The sequence below is a fragment of the Apiotrichum porosum genome (assembly GCF_003942205.1).
Source record: "Apiotrichum porosum strain DSM 27194 chromosome Unknown scaffold_5, whole genome shotgun sequence".
NCBI lineage: Eukaryota > Fungi > Basidiomycota > Tremellomycetes > Trichosporonales > Trichosporonaceae > Apiotrichum > Apiotrichum porosum.
This window is the reverse complement of record NW_021167112.1, coordinates 1,326,185-1,346,067: the sequence shown is the minus strand read 5'-3', so window position 1 is coordinate 1,346,067 and position 19,883 is coordinate 1,326,185. Positions and strand designations below refer to the sequence as shown.

The following is a 19,883-nucleotide window of genomic DNA, read 5'->3' as shown; positions in this document are numbered from 1 at the left end:
AACCTGCTCGACTGACACGGACTCGTTCTTGTTTCCTCTTGTACCTCTGCCTCTCTCTCTCTCCAGACCATAACATCCAAACGGGTACGCATGGCGACATGCTGCCTCTCACGCTCCTTACAACACTCGTTTACATCCTCGCCACGGCCACGCCGGCCGACGCGTGGCGGCCCCAGTTCTTGGACCCACGGACCCCGCCGCCCGTAGCTGTCGTCCGCGGCGCGCGTGCCCGCCCCACTCCCCAAGTCCCCGCCGCACCGCGCGATGTACACAGTGGTTGGGGCAAGCGTGTCCACAACAAGAACAAGAACGGCCGCCAGGTCTGTCGTGTGCGCGACACGGGCGCGACCGTGACGATCTATCGCGGAAAAAACGCATCCCACCACTTCCGCGAGGCACACCACTGCTGCTGGGGCTGGTGGTTCGGGGAATAACGGTGGCGCCGTGGCCACATCCAAGGTGAGTTGGGAGTCTGTAGTGGCCGTAGTGGGTCTGACCTCGCATAGGTGACCAGTGCGTCCGCTGTGACGACTCCAGACTCGGGCAGTGGGTCGAATACTGGTGGCAACTCGAACTCGGGTGGCAATTCAAACTCGGGCGGCAACTCGAACGGGGGTGGCAGCTCGAACTCTGGTGGCAGTTCGAACTCTGGCGGCCAGAACAGTTCTGGCAACTCTGGCAACTCTGGCAACTCAGGATCAGGATCAGGAGGCAGCAAACACAGTTCTCTGGTCCAACCTACTACATCTGCCACGCCTACCACCCACCGCGTTTCGGTCGGTCCCGTTGTTACCAGCAGCCCGCCAACGACGTCTGTGGACCAGAATGGCGCGGTGTCCCCGGCCTTGCCCGACCCCCCTTCGTCCAGCTCGCCAATTGTGACCACGTCAAACCCGGCCAGTAGCAATGTCGTTGCGAGCTCTACTTCATCGTCGTCGCCGCCAGACTCGTCCTCTGCGCAGCCCTCCGACGCCTCGTCGTCGCCGGGGTCCACCACTGATGTGCCGACGACCAGTGGTTCGTCGGCGGAACCAGCTAGCAGCAGTTCCCCGTCAAGCAATGAGCCTTCGTCCGTGGCTCCCACTCAGGAGCCAACGGGCTCGCCCACGACCGAGGTCATCAGCTCGGAACCCGTGAGCACCGACTCTCCTACCAGTACCCTATCGGCAAACAGCCCTACTTCCACAGAGGGACCTACGAGCGACGTTCGGTCGTCGACAGAGGTACCCAGTACCTCCGATGTGGCGCAGACGTCGAGCTCCACGAGCGACATGGGGTCAAGCTCTGTTCGGGAGCCAACCAGTACCGAACCAGCTACGAGCGAGACCGTTTCAAGCACCACCCAGGAGCCTACAAGCACCGAACCAGCCACGACCGAGACTGTGTTGAGCGCAACTGAGGAACCCACCAGCACTCAACCAGCCACGACCGAGCCTGCGTCGAGCACCACCCAGGAGCCAACCACCACCGAACCTGTCACCAGCGAGCCTGCGTCAAGCACCGTCCAGGAGTCAACCACCACCGAGCCGACGACCAGTGCCTCGCCATCCGAGCCGAGCACCTCGGAAGTGCTGAGCACTACAGCCTCTGAGACAGAATCAACGACGACAGTCGACCCCACATCCACTGCGTCTGTTAGCGAGCCTGCTACCGCTGAGGAGCCCACCTCTACCAGCGTCTCAACGGAAGAGCCTGCGTCGACTGCCTCCCAGACAGAGCAGGTCAGCACTGAAGAGCCTACCGCCACTATCTCCCAGACTGAGTCTGTCACGAGCCAAGAGCCAACCTCAACGGTCTCCCAGACTGAGCCTGTCTCCACTGAGGAGCCCACCTCCACGGTCTCCCAGAGTGATTCTATCACATCCGAAGAGCCTACCTCGACTGTGGGGTCCGAGCCCTCGTCAACTGTATCGCAGACTGAGTCTCTCACGACTGAAGAGCCAACCTCGACTGCCACGCAGACAGAGACGGCCACAAGCGAGGAACCAACGTCGACGGTCTCCCAGAGCCAGTCCATCACGACCGAAGAGCCCACATCGACTGTCCAGACCGAGACTGCTTTGACGAGCGACGAGCCCACCTCTACTGTTGTCTCAACCGCAGAACCCACCTCTACCATCGTCTCAACTGAGGAGCCCACCTCTACCGGTGTCTCGACGGAGGAACCCACATCGACTGCCTCTCCGACCGAGTCCATCACAACTGAGGAGCCTGCCTCGACTGTCCAGACCGAGTACACGAGCGAGGGCCCCACCTCTACAGTTGCCTCAACTGAGGAACCCACATCGACGGTTTCGCAGACTGAGACTATCACCACTCAGGAGCCTACCTCGACGACTGACGAGCCCACGTCGACTACCTCGCAGACTGAGTCCATCACAACTGAGGAGCCGACCTCCACTGTGGCCACTGAAGAGCCTACATCTACCATGGAGCCGACCTCAGCTGCGACTGAAGAGCCAACCTCGACTCTCGCCACTGAAGAACCGACATCGACAACTCAGGAGCCTACAACGGCCACTGAAGAGCCTACATCGACTGCCTCGCAGACTGACTCTATCACGACTGAGGAGCCAACCTCGACTGTCATCACTGGGGAGCCAACCTCGACTGTCATCACTGAGGAGCCTACCTCGACAACTGAGGAGCCCACGTCGACAACTGAGGAGCCCACATCAACCTTCACCACTGAGGAGCTAACCTCGACTTTCAGCACGGAGGAACCTACATCGACCTTCATCTCTGAGGAGCCTACATCGACCACTGAGGAGCCTACATCGACAACTGCTGAGCCGACGTCAACGACTGAAGAGCCCACATCGACCTTGACCACAGAGGAGCCCACGTCTACAACTGAGGAGCCTACCTCGACCATGGAGCCTACAGCGACGACTGGGGAGCCTACATCAACAACTGAGGAGCCTACATCGACTACTGAGTCTATTACAACTGAGGAACCCACATCAACTTTCACCACTGAGGAACCCACATCGACTTTCACCACCGAGGAACCCACATCGACTTTCACCACTGAGGAACCCACGTCGACTTTCACGACTGAGGAGCCCACATCGACTTTCACCACTGAGGAGCCTACGTCCACCACTGAAGAGCCTACATCGACGAGCTCGGCGGCCCCATCAGAGTCGACGGGTGTCGACGACGATGGCGAGTGGGACTGTCCCGGCGACGAGGACTGGACTGCGGCAGCCACGAGCTCGGCAGCGGCCAGTGTCTCGAGCGCGGGCACTAGCACGAGCACCGCGAGCGCCGTCGCCTCGTCTGCATGAGTACATAAGTGGCGTTTGGCGTCTGTTCTTTTTCTTTATCTACTTGGAACAATAGGAGTTTATGCAACTTGTCTGTGAAACGATGGAACGAGACGTCTGCCCTGCTGTACAGTTCGAAAAGGAAATGCTGATTAAACACACCACGTTAGCGTAAAACAACAGAGGCCGCCACTGTGACACCTGCGACTCGCCACAGTCCGGTTCACGGCGGCCGACGCGCATGTGCAACTCAACTCGCGCTGACTCATTGTCTCCACCCTCCAACCGACCCCGCTTCGCTTCGCTTCGGTGACCTCTCCCCTCTGCACCCTTCGTGTGAGCTCCTCCGCCCGACGTCCGCAACGACGCACTCCCATGTCAATCTCCGATTCGCAGTTCGTACGCCGCCCGGAATTTCGGTGGCTATGTAAGTACAGATATATAATTTTTTTGGTCAATCTGCCCCTATTACGAAATGTATGCGAAAGCTGGGTTAGACGCAGGTGGATCGAGGGGTACGGGGTGGGGTGGGGTGGGATGGGGTGGGTGGGTGCTGCCGTACACGGCTAGAATTATGGTTCACTATGCACGACGACGCGTCGTCTGGTCGATCTTATTACGCCTGCGCGTCGCTTTTAACGCGCTGGGCTGTGCCGGCGAGGCGCAGTCGCCGCTCGTCCCCCCCCCCCTCGCATAGAGCGTGTACGAGTATGAGGGTGCATGTGGGGCCGCGCCAGTGTGCCCATGGCCCCATGTGGGTGCAGAGAACTTGACATTGCGAGGACACTGAGTGAGTGCCTTTGGTCGCAGCATGGCCCCGTGTGCGCGTGTTGCTGAAGGTGTTGCAATCGTGCCCATGCCCACTTGTGGGTGGCCGGTCGGAGGTCTTTTTCTTTTCTTTTTGTGGGTTTACACACGCAACGCAATACTAAACATGGACTCTTCCTCAGCGCGCGTAAAACTGTGGCTGGCTGGTCTGCTCTGAAGGAATAAAAAAATAAAAATAAATCATGCCGTCCATGCCGTCTGCTGTGGACGACACCTGCATCAAAGTCAAACCTAGACACACGCCCGAAAAGTAAGAGGAACCACATGAGAATAGTCTTGGTGACGAGAGAGCCGGAGTCGTATACGGCTGGGAATGCAGGAACAAGGTTGGTCGTCGGTCGTCGGTCATCGGTCGTCGGCCTTTGCGAATCCGACAAGTCTGACCCCGTGGTATTAACCCCCGTGTTTGTTTTCGATGGCTGAGAGAGAGAGGCGAACTGTGTCGACGTGGGCCAAGAACAATCAAATTAAATCAAACAAACTCGATTTCGATCCGGCCGCCGTCGCGGTGTTTGGTCTGCCCAGGCCGACAGTAGCCGGTTCTCACGAGACTAGTGTTGCACATCTGGAAGCGACGCAAAGTGTAAATCATGTATTCTGCTCTGGGCGCTGTCAACAGATGACCGCTGGGACGTAAACATGCGTCATGCGCTCCACGAAAATGCAAACAATGTCAACTATGAGCCACACACCAACACAGAGTTGGTCGTGCGACCTACAGTATGTACACCCGCGGCGTCGCCGAGGCCGGAACGTCAGCCACACTCCCACAACGGCATACGCATATGCTTATGCGCCGCGCCTCGCGACGGCTGTGCCCCCAACACTGGCCATGGCGTACAGCAGAACTGTACTCGCTCGGCAGCGCAGTGCTCACGCGCACCTGCACGACAAACCATCTACCGAGGCTCAGCTAGGCCCGTTGCCAAGCTGCAAAGCGCCAACCAAATTATCAGAAACGCGTTGTCATGCAAACACACGCCCCTGTACTCTGCACGCCAACAAGATTGGGGTCAGCGGTACCAGACGGTTGGGCCCAGCACCAAGAACCTTGTTTTTCAAGAACCGTCAAACACCACCACCCCCCCTACTCCCCCAGACACCGGGGCGCGGGGGTGAGTGAGGTCGGTATGGTCTGGACCGTCCATGTCTGTCTGGCATTCGAGAACAAGGCGCGCCACAAATGTTCATCCCCGCCCCCCCTGGCTCCTAGTTGCGTTTACGCTATGTACCTCACTCTACCTGCGCGGGCTGCGCTGCGCATTTTTCTGCGCATCTAGATTTCTCCTGGCCCTTGCTCCAGCCCTTCTATTGTAGTCTGTCCCAGGGGGTGCACGTCCTGCGCCAAAGGACATGTATCCCGGCCCTTTGCGCTCGTTGTTCGGCGTCGGTGGAGTAGAGTGCAGTCGGTAGTCAAGGACGGTACTGTACTGTACTGTACAGAACACAGCAACAGGACATTCCGTAGACGCCGCCGCAATGTCAGGCGTCTCAGGTATCAGGTAATCAGGAGCAGGTAATCAGGAGCCAGGTATCAGGTGTCAATGTACCAACGTCGCCGCACCATTGTCGACGTCGGTGTCGGCACCACGCTCGGCAGTTGCCGGAGAGCGGGCAGCGCCGACCCGGGTCTGTACAGTACATGATCTTGCCAGGAAGCACGATCTCGCCCACCCAGCACGATCTTGCCCACGCACGGTCTCAGTTGCCGGACACCCAAGCAACCAAGCGACGCCTGCCTGCCTGCCATGTCGCGCGCGCGACCGACGCATGTTCGTGCGCGTTATTCGCCGCCCTATTCGGAGACTTTTACCTGAAATGGCAAGCCATTTCCCAGCCCAGCGCCCAAAACGCGCCTCTCCATTTTTGTATTTTTCGCCACCAAAACCTCGTGGAACGCCACAGGCCCATGACATGTAGATCGCAGACGGAGGGGAGGGGTCATTGCGCGAGAGGGAGGGAGAGCTTGAGAGGGAGCTTGAGAGCGAGAGCTGGAGCGAGCAGAGGCGTTATTTAGCGAGATTCATGTCAAAACCTTGCCCAGACTGAAACCTTTACGGCGCACCAGAACGAGAAAAACGAGCGAGGGGCATTCCCCCTACGTGGGCCACGTACGAGAAAGGGGTACTGTACATTGGCATGGGCGCTAGCCAGCGGTGCGCCACATATCTGTACTATTTGAACTCATTTTTCTTGTCGTACACGGAGAGTTGCGCGGGGAGGCGGCACGGCGGGGGCACGGACGTTGCGTCCCGCCGCGCCGGCGCCCACTCCCCCGACCGACTCCCACTCCCACTCTTCGACTCCCACTGCCCAATTCTCGGTGGCGCGCTAAAAAGGTAATGACGAACCTTGGTCGGCTCTCGAAACATTAATCCATTCACGCCATGCGCGACGTGTTTTTCCTGAATTGCAGAGAGGGCGGCCAACACCCAAAAAAAGAGACGTCAGGGAGGAGAGCCCGAGGCGGTGAGGGAGAGCTCGCGCTCGTAAATCCCACTCCACAGAGAGCCCATTCCAAAACGAGGCGTCACAACCCCGAATATGTACGTCAAGAGCCCGACATAACTTGTCGTGAGAGGCCCGGCTACTCATTGATCATTGTCCGTTGTGGAGACGCGACGCAGCCTGCTGTCTCGGTCTCGGGCCTAGTGGCGTGATACGCGTATGGAATTTGGACAATCGAGATTCCTTGTATCGTCGCCTGCGGGGCATGCCTCTTGGCCTCTGTCTGGCCTCTGGCCTCTTGGTTTCCGCTTGGCTCCTCGGCTGGCTGTCGCTACTGGCTTTCTTGTCGCTCGGGTCGCTTCGTCCCCAACAGCCGCCGCCAAACGCACGCAGTGCATGTCCGCGTACCCATCCGCATGCTACAGCATCCATCTCCGCCCCGCCCCCTCCGCGGGGGTTGACAGAAAGCGAGCGCGGCCTTTGGGTTTCAATGTCGGGGCTGTCCGCGCCCACCTCTTTTTGCCACACCCCGGTTCGGCTGGCGGCTGGCGGCACGGCGGCCTCACGGCCGGTCTCTCGCGAGACCGAGAGCAAGAGCAAGAGCAAGAGAGATCGTGAACGAGAGAGTGCACATGCACCCCTCCTCTCCCCTAATTACTGCAGACGAGGGCCGCCCGACACCCGACAGTTCCCACGCTCTGGTACATTTCGTAGCCGCTGCCGTCTGCGACGGCATGTCGGAGAGCAGGTCACGGATCCACGGACGTGGCCATGTTGCATGTAACGAGCACGGCGCAGTGCATGGACGGCGCGAGAACGGCGCCAGAGCGGGTGTGTGTCGGCTTTGCGGAGTGTCGCGCATTGCGATATGGGATGAGCCACTTTTGACCTCGGAACCTGGGCACCTGGGCACCGACCTGACCTGACCTGGGCACGCAATGAGGGCGGCGGGCAGCGCGGGACGGGTCCGCGGCGGGTTCTCCCGTGACTAGGATCAACGATCAGTGGCCAGTGGCAGTCAGGCTCTGCTGGAACGCGACCTCATTAACCTTGAGTCTCACCGACAGTGGCTGTGGGCCAGTGCGCCAGTGCGCCAGTGCCTCGCATTGAGCATGAGTATGGCATCTGCAGGCGATCTGGGCGATCTGGGCGCGGCGTTGACGTTGATGAACAGGCGATCTTGGTTCAGTTATCAATCAGTATTTGCGGGCTAAGTCTGTTGGGATTCCTCCATCTTTTGAAACGGGTGGAGCGAGGTGGAGCAGTCGCGACGAGCTAGCCTAGCAGGGTCCTGTACCCAGTACACCCAACCCTCGTACCCCCTGCTCACCAGCCAGTGGGTCAGTAGGCCAGTGGGGCAGTGACGAGCCACTAGAAAAATACAGTTTGGGTGTGTTGCCGATGGGCGCGTGACGCTGCTCTGCCCGCGTTTAGTGTCCAGCGGCCAGCGGCCGGCGCGCTGGCGGCTCGTCGAGATGGTTTGGGAAATGGCTCCACAACACCGCGGTTCTTGTCGCCGCCGCCTAAAGGGCTAATGACGGGCTTCCCACGGTGACAGACTGGCAGTAGTGTACGCAAGTGCTGGCCAAGGAACAGGCCGAACAGGCCCATGGGCCATAGGCAGGGGAAAAATGTCATTTTTGGTGTCCCTCTCGGCCATTATGTACAAGGGTCCAGAGGTCAATTTCCTCCTCTGCATTACGACAGGCCTCGACCGGGGTATAGGGCGAGAGGGCGAGAGGGTGAGAGGACAGAGGGCTCAGGATCATCTAGGATTCTAGTGCGTGCGCACTCGCGTTTGCTTTTCTTCAGCATTTTTTTTCTGAAAATAATGCAGCGGTGGGCAGCGGGGCAGATGGACAGCGCGCGCCGTATAGGGGTGTGTGATTCAAAGGGCGATCCCTACGACGCTCGTCCGCCGCAACAGGCCCCCGCTGGTGCACGCCACCTTGATGTCCCATGTCCCACGACCAGTCACATGTCCGGGGGTGGCTGCACCGGTTCACGAGGATATGAATCCCAGCTGACGCTGGTGGCGAGGACGTGAGAGATCGGAGAGGTCTGGGGGGGCTGGGGCTGGCGAAAGCGACAGCAAGCGTCCACTGACGACGACTCTATTGTGGGCAGGCAAGCGGAAGCCTCGAGGCCCACGACAGCCGCGCGCGGCGAGGACAAGAGAGACAAGAGCGAGGCCACAGATTACGCGCGGGTGGGCCAGGGCCTAAAGTAGGTGTAACGCTTCTTTTACCATGTAGAGAGACCCTGTAGATCGTCCCCCCGCCTCACTGACGTCGCGCGTCGTACATTGGTGTGTACATGGTGCGAGGCGGCCACAGAGGCTACCACTGTCTTGTTCCGCTCCTCTGCCACAGCCGAAGTACCTCGGACAATGATGCTGCGCGCGCGTGACGCTGCTGGCCAGCTGGTGGGCTGTATACTCCCCGACGTCGGCGGTGGCCACTGGCCACTGGGGTCACTTGGGTTACTGGCCGAATACCCCGGACAACGTCTTGGTGGCATGGAATAACAGCAGTAGTATGTGTACCTGCTCTACCGACACACCGCTTCTGCTGCGACGACGACGACGACGAAATGCTTTTATCCAGTTCCCAGTTCCAGGAACCTTGAGAGACTCGCCCAACCTTGCTCGTGTTCTTGGGACCAACATGGAGCATGTACTGTACTGTACCAACCATTGTGGTGGTGGCAAACCTCCCGCCGGGAACTCATGACGGGTGGCTGGTGATGGTGATACATGAGGCCGCCGCCGTTGCTGTGTCGACGAGAGCAGTGTGTGTGACCCGGCGGCGGCGGCGTGGTCGCCACAACATTCAATGGTTGTCAATGCAGTTAGCAAAGCGGCGAGTATAGTTGCAAGCCTCACATTGCCTCTGCTTGCTCCAACGCTGTCGCCAGATTGCCAGCTGACGCAGCGGCGTTTGGGACGCACCGCCAGATTGAAATTCCCATTTTACAATTTCAGCGGCGAGAAGAGCGAGTTGTGGGTCCTTTGGGTCCTTTGGTCGTCTTCCTCTGGCCCTCTGGCGCGTCCCAGCGTCAATTTGATCGCCGCCGTCCCCGCGCCCGTCTGTGTGTGTGTCGTCTCCAGCCAGAGCCTTTTTCCACCTTGACGACCAGCGGCCAGCGCGCGTGGGCTGTGGGCTCTGGGCTGATCGGGGCGCGGTCCGCGCAACGCCTCGTCCTCGTCTCTCAGGGCGTCCGTGTGTATGGGGCCAGGCAGACGACGCCGGGGGGGGGGGGGGGGGGGGGGGGGGGGGGGGCAGGGAGAGGGAGGGAGGGAGGACGGAGGCCGCGCGGGAGTATATTTTGGGTGGGTGCGGTGCGCATTCCTCGCGCCTGGAGCCCGCGGCTGCAGCTGCCTGGCTGGAAGGCGTGCCCCGTCGTCGTCCTCTGGCCCATCCCCCCCCGCCCCGGTTCATCCCACTCTCCATCTCCCTCTCTCGTCCTCATCCACATCTCCATCCATCTCCTACAGAGTAAACTGGCAGGCCCATTTCTCTCTCCCATATCCTCCTCCCCCTCCCCCGGTCCCACACTTCATTTAGATAGCATTGCACTCTACCCCTCCCCCCTCCATCCCCCACCCCCCATCCCCCCCTTTTTACGCCAGCTTGACGCCCGCGCGTAGACGTGAACGAACGACCACACCCATAGCCTCTATCCGCTCTGGAACGGACAGGCTCTCATTTCCCATATCGACGCTCACCCCTTCCCCTCCCCACCAGCTCGCCATCTACTACCAAGGCAGGCCCTTTGTCACGCGCACATCCTCCTGCTCGACCTACTGCAAAGGACGACTCTCTTCACTTTGCGAACGAGGAGGAAAAAAAACCTCGACGACCCAAACCCCCTCTGCGCGTAACCACCACCACCCACCCACCCAGCAACCGACGCCCTTTGCTCAAACTCTGGTGTGTGTTAACCGCTCGCCCCTTGTCCTTTGCATACAAGTAGCGTTGGGGACAACCCCACATGCTGACCACCGTCTAGCGCGTCCTCGCACCCTCCTGCCCACACCCCTCGCCCGTGTCTCTTGTTCAACTAACTACCAGCGACACCCGTGTCTTGTGGTGAGCCTTTCCTTTGCGCACGCGCCCCACACACCGCCCGCCCGTATCGGAGCAGCCATTCTGACCACCCACCCAGCGCAAACCTTGTTGAAGACTCGTCTCTGCTTCTGCTGTCCAGACGATCCACATAACGATGTGAGTGCATGCATACAACACCCCTGTTCCTCGCCTTCCAGTGCTGACAATCCGACCCCAGATACACGCCCCCCCCCTCCTCGCCCCTTCGTCCGTCACCTTCCCGTTTCTGACGATTCCAATCCTATTTCGCGGGCCGAAATTGGACGTTTTTTGAAAGACCTTGATTGCTGCGCCACCATGACCGCCCAGATCGCAACTGCCAACTACTACGTGCCAGCACCCGAAGCGCACGAAGAGGTAGACTTCATGACCATGTTCACGAACCAGAACGACGACAACGCTCCCCACCACGACATGTCGTCCCAGCACCAGCAGCACCAGTACGCGATGGCTGCGCCTTCCCTCCCGGCCACCACTGTCCAGCAGCCTCTGCAGGCTTACCACGGAGCCGCCATGTCCGCTGCCACCACCACGGCCACCACCATGCTTCACAACAATGGCCAGTGGATGCAGCACCACATGACGTCTCCTTATCCGGCAATGGACATGTACAACCCTGCGCTCGGACAGCAATTCGTCCCTGCGCAGGTTTCGGCCCCCGTGGCGCAGTACGTTGAACCCGCCGTGGCTCTCCCCAGCAACCGTCCGGCCTCTGCGCCGATGGCCACATCGGCCTTCTCGGCATTCACCCAGGCTGCTGTTTCCACCCCCCCTGCTGCTCCAGCCAGCAGCGACAGTGGCGTCAAGAGCAGTCCGGCCGCTACCGCCACCTCCCCCGTGACTGGCAGCACCGCCTCTCCCACTTCGGGCCGTACCTCGCCTGTGGCGGGCGCGACCGCCGAGGGGATTGTGGCCGCTGCCGCTGCTGCTGCCACCGCCGCTGTGGACGGCAACAACGAGACTCGCCAGGTGCGCCGCAAGCGCAAGCTTACCCCGGAGGACAAGCGCCGCATCTGCGAGATCTACCGCAACAGCCAGGGCAAGATTCGTCAAGAGGACATTGCCAAGGAGTACTCTGTTGACCGGAGTACCATTTCCAAGATTCTCAACCAGGAGGAGCGCTGGCTCGACCCCGAGCAGCCCAACGCTAGCTCTCTTCTCGCTCGTCGCCCAGGTGGCCGCTACCCCGCGATCGAAGAGGAGATGCACCGTTGGCTTGACGACGCCGTCATGCACGGCCGCGAGGTGCGCGACGCCGAGGCCCGTGAGGAGGCACTCAAGATTGGCCTGCGCCTTGGCCACCCCCACTTCCAGGCCTCGTCCAAGTGGTGGGACGGCGTCAAGCGCCGCCGCATCGAAGAGGGCCGTGCCATGCCTACCACGCGCCGCCCTCAGCCCATCGTCATGCCCGGTCTCGTCCGTTCATACTCTGCCATGGCCGTCGACGCCATCCCCCGCCAGGCGTTCCCCGGCGTCGCGGGACCCAGCCAGCACCACTACAGCATGATGGACCACTCCCACATGCTCCCAGCCGGTATGGTTCCCATGCCCATGACCTATGCCGTCCGCGCTCGTTCGCAGTCGTCGCCCCAGGTCATGGCCGGCTACGCCGCGCAGCCGTCGTCGTTTGGTCCTGCTCCCCGCCAGCGCCACTCGCCCGAGCGCCACTCTCCCGTCACCCCGCTGTCACGCAACCGCTCGTACACGGGCTCGGCGGGCTCGCCCAACAGCGCCGGTCGCCCCTCGCCACTCCACCGTGGTGGGTCAAGTCAAGGCCGTCCCTCGCCACACATGCGCTTGGGTGCCTCGGCGTTTGGTCTCACCCCCGTTCGCCACGAGGCCCCCGCCGCTCTGACAATGACCGCGACCGACCTCGCCCCCGCCGCTGAGATTGCCACTCCCACGCACCACGCGGGACCTCCTCCCCCAAGCCTCTCGCCCCTGTCCGTGTCCACGTCCGACGACATCAACACGGCCGCCACTGCAACCCTCAGCCCGTCGACCCCTCTCACTCCCGCCCAGGCGTCGTTTGCAACGATCCCCATGCCCACCGACTGCGTCGACCTCGGCATGCAGCAGTACACAGCGTGCGACCCAAACCACGCCTCGATGGTGTACATGACCCAGCCCATGGTGTGCTACCCGGGCCAGCAGGTCATGCAGCCCGTCTACCCGGGCTACGAGTACGTCCAGCCGCAATGGTAGCCAATACACACGTTTTAGTGCTTGCCCCGCGGTTGTGTGTACCTATATAGTAGCTTTTTTGTGTTTTTTTTTTCATTTCTCCTCGCCACCGCCGCCGCCGCCGCCGCCTCCATCTCCCCTCTCCCTCGAGCATGGTCTGCTGGGAAACGAAACCCCTGCCCCCGCGGAGCTGGTTCTCCGCCGCAGCGATGTCTTTCTAGCCATCATGATCACGTACGTATCACCAGTAGTAACGACCCATCTTTTTTTTCAATGTATGACATGAGTACCTTGTCCCAAAAGGAGCAAAAGAGCAAATGCGGCCCATGGCCCGTTTACGACGTTACGACGGGGCGTAAACACGTTTGGTTGGGCGCATGTGGGTCAGATTGGTGGGGGGCGCATGTGGGTTGTCTAAACACTCGACACACACGACACCCATCGACGCGCGACGCGTCACAAGCCAACCCAAATCCACACAAGCACAAGCACAAGGACAAGACCGAAAGGAAGGAACCGGGCAACGCTACACACCTTCCTTTCTCGTGCGCCGTCTCTCGTTCATCTCTGCGTTTAATTTCGTCGCCAAGGACACACACGTGTGGATGCTATGTGCTGCACCGCCGGGCACCGGGGCGGAGCCCGCTGTCGCTTGCTGCTGCTGCTGCTTTACCGGTGTCTTAATACGCTGCATACGTTGCATACGTTGCATACGTTCCCGACGGCACGTTGCCCCAGAGATGCGTGTTGTGGTGCGTAGTGGGATCAACGGTGCCACAACGCCAGCACACAGGCAGGTAAGGTAGGGTGTGGCAGACGTCGGCGTGTGGCAGCCAGCGAGCGAACTTTTGACCTGGGTCTTTGCCTTTGCCTTTGCCTTTTGCCTTTGCCTTTGGCTGCAGTACGGGCCAACTGTGCGAGCAATGCCTCCTTCCCATGTCCTTCACTCGAGCGGCCCGCGGTGTCCAGGACACTGGAGCACTGGACTGCAGAGATAGCTGGTATAGCTGAGAGATAGCTGACCAGTGTGCCAGTGTTCCAGTGTTCCAGACGGTCCCTCTCTCCCCGTCCCAAACCCCCCCCGGCCCGCATGAAACAGATCCAGAGATGGCAAGGCAAGGGACATGGTGTCTCATCCTCTCCATTCTTTCCCTGCGCACCTGCGAGTGAACGAGTGCACGATCAAAAGACGCGGGCAGAACGGCCGTGTGTCGTCATGAATGGAGCGAACGAGTGCCCTTGACTTTGATATGCGGAACGAGCGCATCCCTCATCCCACCTCATCTAGCGTCTAGCGTCTAGTCTCATGTCTCATGTCGTCTCATGTCGTCTCATGTCGTCGCCTCTCATCTCTCCTCGCCTCGCCTCGTCTCATGTCCACAAATTACAACAAAACCGTTCTCACGCTCGGGCTCGGGGCTGGGGCTCCGACGCTCCGAGGGTGTGCACCGCCGCGCGGGAATGCAAAAGGAGGGGATATTCCATATGGGGAGAGGGGCCGCCGAGGTATGCGTCGTCGCGGCCCGCACTCCGCACCGCGCGACACCGAGGGTCGGTGCGGGACGCGGGCTGGGCTGGGACACGAGGGGTTGGGGTGTTGGGGGTGTTCGGGTTGTTGGCGCGGGGCCCGGTATCCGCTGTCACTTCATGTGGTGTCATGTTGTATCACGTATCATGTATCATGGATGAGGTCGTCATCAGTGATCAGCGATCAGTGATCAGTGAGGCATGTCCGAATCGGGTCCTCCACCTGTACGCAACGCATGGTCTAGCTGGTGCTGGTGCAGGGAGCGTAACTAGCCACCAGTGCGCGCGCCAGTGCATTTCCGTGGGCTCGCACGGGCCTCAAGGCCTCAAGACTACTTGCCGTGTGTCGTCGACGAGGCTGTAATGGTTCCGCCGGCCGCTGGGCGGATGTCGCGCAGTCGGCCGGTCGTCAGCGACACCCAGAACCAGTGTATGTCATCGACACGGCGAGGAGGAGGAGGGGACGCGCCGCTGGCCACTGGCCACTGGCGAAGAGGCCAGAGTCGACTCCAAAGGTCCCAGAGTCCAGACACCGAGCACCGCGCAGCAATTCAGCAAGGACGCGAACAACGTGCACGGAGCAACCTGCGTCGCTTGCAACCGACCTGTCATGTCAATGCCGCAACATTGCGTTCGGTTAGTCGTCAGTCTAAATAGTGGGCTCATACAGTTGTTGCCTCGTTGCCGTGCCGGTGGACGAGTACGTGTGTGCGTGCGTCAACAGACTCGCCTCGTCTGGGCGACTCCCATCGCGTGCCGTTCTCGCGTGTGTACGAGAACGACGGACGGGCATCGCTCTGGCGTTCTCGCGAACTCTTGTGCCGTGTGCCGTGTGCCGTCGGTGGCAGCCTTCTCGCGCGTCACTGTGGGAGGGAGCACAAGAAGGAGGAGGACAAGTGGACCGCTGGCCCGTCTCGAGGCGACCGAGATGGAGATGGAGATGGAGACGGAGACGCCGAGACGCCGAGACGTGGAGAGAGATGCGATTGGCACGGGCGCGTGGATGGTCTGTACCTCCTCGCCACATTCACGTCTCTCCCCCACCGGAAGAAGATTGAGATGGGTGGGTACGTGGGCGTGAGACCCTCCCTGTGAGCGTCTGCCGGCGATCGTCCCTGCCAGAGAGAGGTGGGAACGCGGTCATGGCAGCGTGATCGGCCTGGCCAACGCTTGCTTGAGGCTCAGAAGGTCAGAAGCGAAGGAGGACAAACGGGCGCAGGTGATGCCTAATTCCTGTGGCATGTGGCAGCACTTGCAACTTATCAACTGATCAACTTGCAACTTGAACCCTTTCGACGCGCCTATCACACATTTCCCACGGTGGTAAAAATACCATCCCCGGTTGATTTTGCCGCACACAGTCACATATTTGCCCCCGCCCCTCCAGAGTCCAAGTGTGACGTCACCGTTAATTCCCATTAAGTAACCTTTTCAAAATCTTTTCCTAATAAGCCGACAAATTACCCTTAAATGCTCCCTCCCCTTTTGGCCCCGGCCCAGCCACTGGTCACGTGATCCCAAAAGTTGACTGTTGTGAATTGTGCACGCTTCGTGCCCCCATTACGACAACGGCATCCCAGAGCTGCTCAACGACGACCTCCTCTCCCCCACCTCCCCACCTCCCACTACCCACCCACGATGGCAATGGACGACCCCGCCGCCGCGCTCGCGCAGCTCAAGACCAGCCTCGACGGCCTCGAGGGCGCACTGGCGCCCATCCTCTCGCAGCCGTGGAACGAGACCCTCGAGGGCACGACGAGCGTCGAGCGCGCCAAGATGGACGTGCTGCTCGCGTACTCGATCAACAACCTCGTGTGGAGTGAGTCGATGGAGGAGGGTTGGGCTGGGGAAGGGGAGTGGGAGAGCGAGAGCGGGGAGGGGGAGGTCTGTGGACACTGCTGTGGCGCCTGAAGCCGAAGCCGTGTGCTCTGCCTCCCTCACTGGCGCTACCTCTCACCGCTTACTGCCAGCCTTCGCCATTGCCCCTTGGCTTTCCGCTTACAAACCCAGTGTATCTCCGTACCCGTGGAATCAAGCCCGAGGAACACGCCGTCTCGGGCGAGCTTGAGCGCCTGCAGGCGTACTACACCAAGGTCCGCGACGTCGAGAACCCACCTCGTGAGTATAGGCCCCCCTGTGTGCGCCCCTTCCGTCGTCGCCAACGATCCCCACCCTCCCCGCGCTAACCCACCTCAGGCCGCACCACCTCGGTGGACAAGGACGCCGCCGCCCGCGTCATCAAGCACGCCATCCCGCGCAGCCAGCGCGTGGACACGGATGCCTCGGCGTCCACCTCCGCCGCGGCGCTGGCGCGCGACCAGGCCATCGCCGCCACGGACGACATGATGAGCCGGCGATTCCGCTTCGTCGCCACGGGCGGCGAGAAGGTGCTCCCCGGAGGAGGGGCGGCGGCCGCGGCGGCAGCGGGCGGAGAGGAGGCGGACGGCGATGTGGTCATGGCCGCGGCTGTGGACAATGGCGATGGCGCGCCACGAGGTGGAGCTGGAGCTGGAGCCCAGGCCCAGGCTGAGGCCGAGGCGCTGCTCGCGGACGTGGATGGCCAGATTGAGGCGGCGCCGCGCGCGAAGAAGGGCGGCGCGAAGAAGAAGAACAAGAAGAGGAAGCACGTCGAGTGAGCGTGGTAGAGGACGTCCTGGCCTGGCCTGGCCTGCCGTGGTGAGGGGGGTGGTGTTTTTAGAGTGTTCATAGAGCGCCGATGTATGTATACATAAGAGCTACGGACAGGCGTCATGCCCAGGCGATTGCGGTTACGCAGATTACGTCGATGGCTGTCGGACATGGTGACGGCCACGACCGTCATGGCCGCAAGCGAGCCACGCACGGGAACCACTGACTTGAACCGCCTTCTTTCACTTGGCACCACCTTCCCCCTTCACTCCCCCCCCCCCCGTCCTTCTCCTCCCCACTTCCTTCCCTCCCTGGCCCCGCTGCTACAGTTTTACGCATGCATATGCGCCGATACAACAAGGCGCTACTACGTACATGATGCCTCTAGCAGGGGCAGTTTGTCATTTGGATATGATTGTCCGTACCTCCTGGGCACCTGGAATCATTTGGGCTACACGGCACACACGGTCGGGATGCCGAAGCCTTTCCTCGGTGGAAGCCTCTCCTCCTCCTCGCCTTGCTTCCGATCTCTCTGTTGATTTGCTTGCGTTGCTTGCTTTGCTCGCTCGCGTTGCTTCTCCCCAACCTCCTCAACCCAACTCCTCAACCCCCTCCCCCCGCTCTTCCCCTCCCCCTCCTTTCACTTGACAGGGTTACGGGTACTCCAGCCGATACAGTGGGGCCGATGTGCAGTTGAACCCCCCCGGTGCGCCCGCTGCGCAAATGAGACGACGACATGGTTGGCTGGTGTGTTGTGTTTTTGCTTTTTGCTTGTTGCTAGTTGCTAAAGCCAGAGCACCCCTTGTTCTCAGCTGGCACGCTCGCACGCGCCGCAGTCCTGGCAGATGCTCCAGAGGGAACGGGAGCCCGTCGAGTCCGGGTAGTCGCTCATGTGCAGCTTGGGGATGGAGGTGCACTGGGGACCGTGGGCGTTGCGGGCGCGCTCGACGGCGTTGGCGCCCCATGGCAGGGGGCCCGCCGACGCCGGCTGGATGAGGCCCGGCGCAGCGCCAGCGGCGCTGGAGGGGTTCGTGTTCCACCCGCTGTTCTGCTGGAACGACGTGAACGGCGGGCTGTTGGAGAAGTGGTGCGGGTTCGGGTGCGTCGTCGTGGACGGGTACACGCCCAGCTGGGCGTAGCCCGACTTTGGGCTGTCGTCGCTGTCCATGTCGTCCTCTTCGGCGCCGGGGCCAAAGCCGAACCCGCCCGAACCGCCCTCGGCGTACGAATAGTTGGTCTCGGGGGCAGCGTACGGCGTCTCGAGGGTCTCGTCCATGTCAAAGTCCATGTCGTGGTCCATCATCTGGTCGCTCTCGGACGCAGTCGTCGACGTCGTCATGTCCGGGATGAGCTCGGGAGGGAAGCCAAAGCCCGTAGCCGTGTCAAACTGGGGAGCAACAATGCGCAGGTGCTGTACGGGTCAGCCACGGGTCCACTGGGTGCGAGAAGAATAGGAGGATGGGTAGGGAAGGGAAGGGGACAAGGAAGGAAGGAAGGAAGGAAGGAAGGAAGGAAGAAAGAAAGGAACAAGTTCACGGACGGCGCGCGCGCACGTCCGTGTCCGTGTTCTTTCCTTCCTCAAATCCTCATGTGTGGCTCTGCCACGGCGTCATGTTTTTTTTTGACTCACCTTGGCATTGGACTCTTCGGCCTCGAGGGACGATGCGCGCTTGCGCTTGGGCTTGGCGCCGGACGACGAGGCCATGGGCTGGGGGTTGAAAGGAAGGAAGGTGGACGCCATGGTGTGTTTGTGGTGGGCTGGGGATGGTGGTCGATCGGCAGGCACTGGGTGATATTTGCAGAGGAAGGAGGGGGTTCAAAAAAAAAAAAGAGACCGGGAGAGAATTGAACGGAGGTGCTGGGCCGGGTGGAGGTTTGTTGTGTCGCGTGCGGAGCGCGTGGGTGGGTGAGTGTGTTGTGTATGTGGTGGGTTGGTGGGTGGCTGGTGCAGTGAGTGAGTGGATGCAGTGGATGGATGTGTGGAGATGTGAAGGAGAGAGAGAGCGAGTGTGGGTGGGTGATGGGGACTGAAGGTGGGTGGTTGGTTGGCAAGGGGGGGTGACCCTTTTGCTGGCTGGGGTGGAAGAGAGGGGAAAGTAATAAGAAAGAGCCAAAGAGACAAAGGCGCGGGGGTGCCAAAAGCGGTCGCGCCTGGGATATGTATGAAATGACGGACGCTGGGTGGGGGGCCAGGATAAAGAAAAAGGACACACTGTACCAGGGAGTGCGGGCAGTACGCGGGGGGGACGCGACAACCTGCTACAATGGGTCCACACTGGTACACTGGCGCCCGACGGCTGCAATATGTGCGCGCAACATTGGGTGGGTGCCGTCAGGTGATGGGCGCGCGCGTGCGCGCCTGGCCGGGGCAATAGCAACGCAGGGGGCCTACATTACGCGGCAAGAGAACGGCCCCGGAAGTATATTCTGCACTGCGATCTGGTGTGTGTTGTCTATTTCTTCCATTTGTGCGAGGCCAGATTCGGGGGTCCTTGCTCGCCTTCTTGTAATACCTGCCACTTTGGGTGTGTCTCGTCCCTGCAGGCTGAGCGAGCGAGCGAGATTGCCCACCCGCGTCGCGCGCACTACACGAGACCTGGCCCAACCTGTCTCACACCCTGGCCTCGGACAATTGCAATAAGAGGGTAAATACCCCCCCAGGAACACAACGGCCAGCCTCACAGTCATCACCAGAGTCATCGCTTGCGCGGAGCAACCTCCTTCGGCCGCTTTGACCGCTTCTCGACCGCCTAGAGAACCGCGTCTGCCGGAGAAACAACCCTGACGGCCACCCCCGGCCAACCCCGCCCAAAAAACCTGTTCTTGGCCCACGCCTCTCCGGCACGGCGCATAATTGCATAACGGCCAGCCGCTGGCTGCTGGCCTCTGG

General features: G+C 60.8%; 4 protein-coding genes across 4 annotated transcripts; 3 read left to right on the top strand and 1 right to left on the bottom strand.

Annotated features, from left to right (window-relative positions):
- Positions 1-98: 98 nt before the first annotated feature.
- On the top strand, positions 99-3,290 carry EHS24_007764 (uncharacterized protein; the record flags this gene model as incomplete). Its single annotated transcript, XM_028623108.1, has 2 exons — positions 99-320; positions 507-3,290. 2 exons carry the CDS (start codon positions 99-101, stop codon positions 3,288-3,290), a joined length of 3,006 nt encoding a protein of 1,001 aa, XP_028477001.1.
- Positions 3,291-10,951: 7,661 nt separating this feature from the next.
- EHS24_007763 (uncharacterized protein) lies at positions 10,952-12,859 on the top strand (the record flags this gene model as incomplete). The annotated part of the gene is made up of 1 exon (XM_028623107.1): positions 10,952-12,859. The coding sequence occupies one exon, from the start codon at positions 10,952-10,954 to the stop codon at positions 12,857-12,859; it is 1,908 nt and encodes a 635-aa protein (XP_028477000.1).
- A 3,144-nt stretch (positions 12,860-16,003) lies between these two features.
- On the top strand, positions 16,004-17,001 carry EHS24_007762 (uncharacterized protein; the record flags this gene model as incomplete). The annotated part of the gene is made up of 3 exons (XM_028623106.1): positions 16,004-16,184; positions 16,376-16,483; positions 16,562-17,001. 3 exons carry the CDS (start codon positions 16,004-16,006, stop codon positions 16,999-17,001), a joined length of 729 nt encoding a protein of 242 aa, XP_028476999.1.
- An 800-nt stretch (positions 17,002-17,801) lies between these two features.
- EHS24_007761 (uncharacterized protein) lies at positions 17,802-18,734 on the bottom strand (the record flags this gene model as incomplete). The annotated part of the gene is made up of 2 exons (XM_028623105.1): positions 17,802-18,404; positions 18,624-18,734. The coding sequence occupies 2 exons, from the start codon at positions 18,732-18,734 to the stop codon at positions 17,802-17,804; spliced, it is 714 nt and encodes a 237-aa protein (XP_028476998.1).
- Between the last annotated feature and the right edge of the window lie 1,149 nt (positions 18,735-19,883).